We start from the raw sequence: 6000 nt of genomic DNA, 5'->3' as shown, positions 1-6000 counted from the left end.
GGGCGGCCCCGCGGCGGGGCCCGGCCCGGCCCTGCCCGAACATGCGCCGAGCCTCCCGCCCGCCGCCGCTCCACACCATGCCAGCTGCCTGCGGCGGCCGCCCGCGCCGGGGAGCAGCAGTACCAGCAGGAGCAGCAGCACCGGCAGCGGCCGCCTTCGGCTCCGGCCTCCCTCTCTTACCGTAGCGGCTGCAGCCGGGGCCGCCGCCTCCATGGAGCCCCGCGCGGCGGGCGGCAGGTGCGGGGCTGAGGCGGGGCGCGGGAGCCGCCTTCACCGCGGCGCTGAGGGGGCCGGGGGGCGGCCGGGGGCGGCGCTGCGGGCTCGGGACGGTCCCGTCCCGGCTTGGGGGGGGGGGGGGACAGGGGGGGGCCGGGCCCGGCTGTGGCATGGTTGGGGATGACGTTCCCCCTGCTGCTGCCCCCCTTCGAACGGGACCACCGAAGGGGCAGAAGGCGGCTTGCTCTTGTAGGTACTTTTTTCTTTTTTCTTTTTTCTTTTTTTTTTTTCTGCGTAGGAGGTCTAAGCAAATTACATACCTGCGCTTGCAGTCCTGCAGTAGCTGCATGCAAATTTAACTTTGTCTTCGCCGTCTTACTCAAGAGCGGGGCGATTTCAGCCTCTGAAGTCTGTGGGAGAGCCCGGAGGACCGAGTCCTCCCTGCCGAGCTGCTCGCCCAGCTCCCAGCACCCCGAGCCACCACAGAGCCCCCCTGCCACCAACCTGCAGGAGCCAGCCGCAGGTGGATCCCTTCCCTCGGCCCTTCCACGTGTGCACTCCCACTGCCCCTAAAACACATAAACTTCCATTGTGTGCCTTTGAGGGAGTTGTTCCTACAGGGGCTGAATCAGTGTGCAAATAACATTCTTCCTTGATGGTGACGACACGTTGAATTTTACAGGCAGGTGCATTAAGGCCTGTTTATGGCTTCCCTGTTTGACATGACTTCTGAAACGATCTGCTTTATGGTCTGCATGGGGTAAAACTTGAAGGGCTGCGGTTCTTGGAGAGCCTTTCTCTGCTCAGAAGGGCAGTACAGGGTCCATTTGTGGCTCTTGGAGAAGTGTCGAAGAGGTCTTGTGCTCTGTCTCTTCCTGGGTGCTTTCCTCGTGTTTTAATGTTGCAGACAGCATCGGTCTGAGACTTTAATTGGTCTGCAGAAACTGTGGCAGAAAACATTTCCTGCATTTTAGATTATATAAGCTATACAGTTGCGCTCGTTTTTTGTTGGCATCCGTATTAACGTTAGTCGGAATTTCTGCTGAGAGTGGCGGTAGGTGGTCTGCTGGCCCTTAGAGCAGCAAACTCCTGTAGGATTAAAAGCCACAGGCTGTCTTGGACCTGCTGTTGACCCAAAATTGTACGTGTATGTATAAAAGCTTTCTACAGCATTGGTGTCACGTTCTATCTCAACAACTCTTTAAAGGACCAATATTTGTTTTTATGTTTACTTTTTTTTTATTCTCTATGAGGAAAGCTAGGTCATACATATAGTTGCAGCGATGATTTTAAATGACATTGTTGAAAGACTGCTGTGCTTCCAGGTCTTGTGCTTGTACTGACAATAGCAGGAGCAAAGACTGAGAGATTGCGACCCTGTCTTCATGGCACTTCAGGATGTTTTGAACGTGCAGAACGATGTTTGTAAAAGTGCTCAGAAGCAGCAGCAGCTTGTTGAGTGGTGTTGGTTTGGGCAGGTTGTCCCAAAAGTCAGTCTGTGCTGGTGAAGCTGTGGAGAAGCTTGGTGCTGGGTCCTCATCTCCTTTCTGTAGCTCCATCTACTGGAATCAGCTGTCATGTTCCAGCGTGGAATTGCACTGGGATGTCGAGTACTTCAGATGTTTCAGTTACTGTACTACAAAGTGCTGAAAACAAGTTGTATTATGTTTCAGGCATTTGCTAATTATTGGAAAAACATATTGCTATTTTCATATTATACTTCCCATTTTACTCAAAACTGCTCCTTTAAAACCACACTGAAGATCCTAGAAAATACTTTTGTAGGGCTGAGCTTGTGGTTTCTTAGGTTTTGGACATGTTTTGGGAACAGAGTGAAATTATTAGGTCATGTTTGGAGGACATGATGGTCTAGTGGACTGCTTGGAACTTAAAACAAAAAGCCTTTTTTTTTTTATAGAGGTGATGGAAAATGACCTCCCATTTTGCAAATTTTCAGCTTTTGTCTTCACTTTGATAATAAGCAAAATTTCAGTTGTCTTTTGTGGACAAGCAATAGTGAAAAGATAGTCTGAATATCAGGGTGGTCATTCAGATATACCTGGCTTAATGGCTTAAATCTTGAATTTAAATCAGAACACACTGCAGACCTTGCACATGCTTTTTACTTTCTTTCTCTTTGGCTCTGAATAAAAATGTTTTCCTGAATTGGTGAAATCTTCTCACTACATCTGCATCAATTTTTTTTATTTTGACCAGTGTCTGTTTCCTGTCAGAAATGGAAAAAATGCCAGAAAGTTCCCAGACTGCTCTGATTCCGAGTCCCAAATCATCCCTGCTTTTTATTTTTTCAATCCTCGTGTAACTTTTTCAGTTGTTTCTGCACTCTGTGAAATGGGGAGAATAATAACTGTCTGCCTCTTGAGGCGGTTGTGCCTAAGAATAACGTTCAAAATGGCTTGAGAAGCACTGAGTGCCAAGAAAACTTGCTACTAGTGCTTTTTTTTTCTGTTCTTGGCTATTGATTCAATTCTCAGGTTCAAGAGAATTATAAAAGGGTTGTATTGAAGTACTGTGCTTGAATTTTTATTTAATTGGAGAGAATGTGGCATTGTTATTGGCCAAGGTACCATGAAGTATGCTTTGCAGATAACTTCTCAAACACAAAGTCAGTTTATTGGAAGCTTTCAGGGAAATATGCTCTGAAATTTCATGTAAAGCAATGATGAAAGGCTAAGCAAAAATCCCCTATTTGTCCAAATTTTTTTTTGTGTCATTCCTATACATAATTTTGATGAGAGTATAAAGCAGTTCAGCAATGGATTTGGAACAAAAGCATGGTTTCTTTTTTTAAGTTGCAATAAAACATGACTGGGTAGTTCATTTTGAGAAAGATTTGCATATTTTTAACACAAAACATACAAAACATTGCAGCTCAGAATAAATACTGCCGGAAGAATGCGTTTTGGGCCAAAATGTGTATTTCATCCCTTCCATATATTTCATCTCATTGAAGCCTGAAAGAGCTGGAGCGTAAGCCAACATGAAAAAGTACAAACCAGACTTTGCAAAATGCTAAAATAGGATGTATGGGTAACTGTTTTGGGACCCACCAATCACTCTTTATTCAGTTGGTTATTGTTAGGCAGTGGAGAATTCAACCAAAAGTGAATATTCTCCAATATCGCTCCCTCACTTCCTGCTGGATCTTATGTCAGTAACATCACAGACCTCTAGCCTGATCTTGCACTACAAAAACCAAAATTAATGGATATTTCCTGGGTTCTTATGATGAACGTGGCAGATGTGAACTTGCATTTTACAAAAGCTTTTTTGTGTGTGTGTGTGGTGTGTACCTAGATGTGCTCAACACTATTGCAAGACAGTGGTCTAGTGCAGCTCTTGTTGAATTCTCATCAGTTTTGATATGAACAGGATTGGGCCTTTAAAAATTCGGAATAAGTACATCAGAGGTGTAGGGTGACCACAGCCAGTAAAACTGAGATATTAGAGGATTTGGGGAAATAAGCAAATGGGTATTATAAGGTTGTCGAAATACCTTAAAACACTTGGAAAAAAAAAAAAGCCATAATGTGAATTGCATTTTTGCTTCAAAGTGTCAACAATTGTAGAGTATTTGAATTGATAAAAAGGAGCTGGTAAAAGTTGTTAAGCATTAACACAGACTGATTTACAGGTGAAAATTTACTCTTAGTTGCAGTGTTCCTGTAAATTCCTGTAATGCTGCATGTGTTTGTTTTCTTCTAATGTTGACCCTGTGTGAGCTGATTTTTCTTTGTGCATTCCAACCGGTTAGTGCAGCTTTAGGAGGTTGGGTTGATAATCTTAATTTTTTCTCGTTGTGTTTGGTGCAGGCAGTTCGACTAACTGGGACTCATCTCCCCCAGTGCTGCGTTTAGCCTTCCATAGGCAGCTGTGGCAGTAAAACACTCCTGCTCACGGAAGGGGAGCCGCAAAAGTGACACAAATACTTTTCATTTGTCTGAACGAATCTATCTAAATGAATTTACTGCATTGTTTGCCTGTTCAAATACAGGATGAGAACTGTCAACGTAATGCAACCTAGATCCTGCTCGGCGCAAGTTAAACAGTGGTGGGACCGAGGGCACAACAGAAGTCTGCCGATTTGCTGGACTTTGTTCCTCTCCCGTGACTGCTTTGCCACATCCCATTGTTCCGTGAGCTTTTTCTGAAACGTGAGAGCCAAAAGCACGAGTGTATTTTTAAAAGAAGGCTTCCAACGTTGCTGAGGCACCAGCAGCTTGGCGCTTTCAGAGCTGAGTTAGCCTCGGAAAAGAACTGTGTCATGGTCCGTGTGCAACTTGGAGTACTGACTAAGGTCTCTCGAATTGCAGAATTGCATTGTGTTTGTGTTTCCATACAAAATATTTGGAGAACATGAATATTCAAACCTTTCCAATCGCTGTGCTGTTGGTAGAAGCAGTGACATTTCTGCAGCACCCAGGAGTGTTAGTCACAGGCCAGAAATGTGTTCAGGAGCACAAAGATGAACGCTGAGGTATTTCTCGCTTGGCACACAGATCAGGAAGGGGTATGGTAGAATTAATTTTCTTGCATAAACTTATTTGCTTTCAAATTATGAAAAAGTTTGTGCATTGTCTGAAAACTGAATGCTAACAAATTATTAACCAGACCTGCATACTGGTTCTTCTTTTCATGGTAATGGAGCAGATTGTTTCTGATCTCGTGTGGTTTTGGAGCTGTTTGCAAAACAGAAAAAGGATTCTTCCCGAGTGATGTGCTTTTTGTTTTCTTTGCATGGAGAGGTTTTTTCAGTCTTGGGATCAAAACATTTGTCATATTGTGTTGCTCGAAGAAGTCATCCATTTAGAAAAGACGAGGCAAACGTGGACAGGCAAGAGAAAGCGACCCCAAGTGTCCTCTGTTATCTCTTAACTTCTTTATGGTTATCCAGCATGCCAGCAATTGGAAGTGGTGTCGTGGCAGTAATCCTATGGTCAGTGGTGGTGTTTCTGAAGACGTGCAGTGGAAGGGTACCTGGTGTGTCAGTAAGCCAAGCTGTGTTCTTGTGTTGGAGGTGTCTTAAATCAGATCCGAGCACATACATCACAGTTGCTTAAACAAACTTGTGAGCTGAATCTGTAGCCCTTCAGATGAACGGCGACTTGCTCCTTGCCTTCGGCGCAGCAAGGCCGTGTGCCGAGCAGTCCCTGCAGGCTGCAGAAATACTTTGGTGGACGAGCAGCAGCGGAAGGCAGCTGTGCTGCACAGGCAGAGTTACCGCAGCAGTCAAAGCAGAACCCAGGCTGGTGTTTGCTGGAGTAGCTCTGCTGATGTTTCCGACTGAGATTAAGGCGGTGCTCAATTACTGAGCACAATTGTGCTAATGCTGTGCAAGCCCTGCGACAGAAGGTCCCCAGAATGATTACAGAGGTTTTGCTCTGAAGTTCCTTTGGAACTGGAAGATAATCTTTCCCTCGTATGCTTTTGTCTGGTCTTGCCTCTCACTTGTTTTTTGTGTTAGTGACTTCATTTGTTTGTGAAAAGAGGGGGTGCTTCCACTGCTCCCTTCGTCAGAGTCTCCTGGTCGTGGGGAGAAGAGGTGGCTACCGAGTCGCCGGCACTTGGTCCTCTCTGGGGTGGTTTCCATCAAGGACCGGGCAGTTCAGTTGTGCTCAACTCTATTTCTTATTCTCCTCCTCCAAATTAAGGCATCCATGCACATAACCTAAACTGACGTGCACAGATAATGTAGATTTGGCAGAGAAATGTGCCCGTGTTTTTGGGTATGATTGATTTAACTTGCTTTCGGTGTTTCACAAT

The 6000-nt window shown here is 45.4% G+C and overlaps 1 protein-coding gene across 1 annotated transcript in view; it reads left to right on the top strand.

Annotated features, from left to right (window-relative positions):
- The window catches only part of TTC39A (tetratricopeptide repeat domain 39A), a 46314-nt gene continuing 40314 nt past the window's right edge, over positions 1-6000 (top strand). Inside the window, exon 1 of the mRNA XM_040565041.1 lies at positions 1-237. Coding sequence (XP_040420975.1) covers positions 212-237 — 26 coding nt within the window. The 5' untranslated portion in view covers positions 1-211. The remainder of the gene's footprint in view (positions 238-6000) is intronic.

Source organism: Cygnus olor, chromosome 8 (genome assembly GCF_009769625.2).
Source record: "Cygnus olor isolate bCygOlo1 chromosome 8, bCygOlo1.pri.v2, whole genome shotgun sequence".
Classification (NCBI taxonomy): Eukaryota; Metazoa; Chordata; class Aves; order Anseriformes; family Anatidae; genus Cygnus; species Cygnus olor.
The sequence above is the reverse complement of the archived record's forward strand: the minus strand, read 5'-3'. Positions and strand labels throughout refer to the sequence as shown.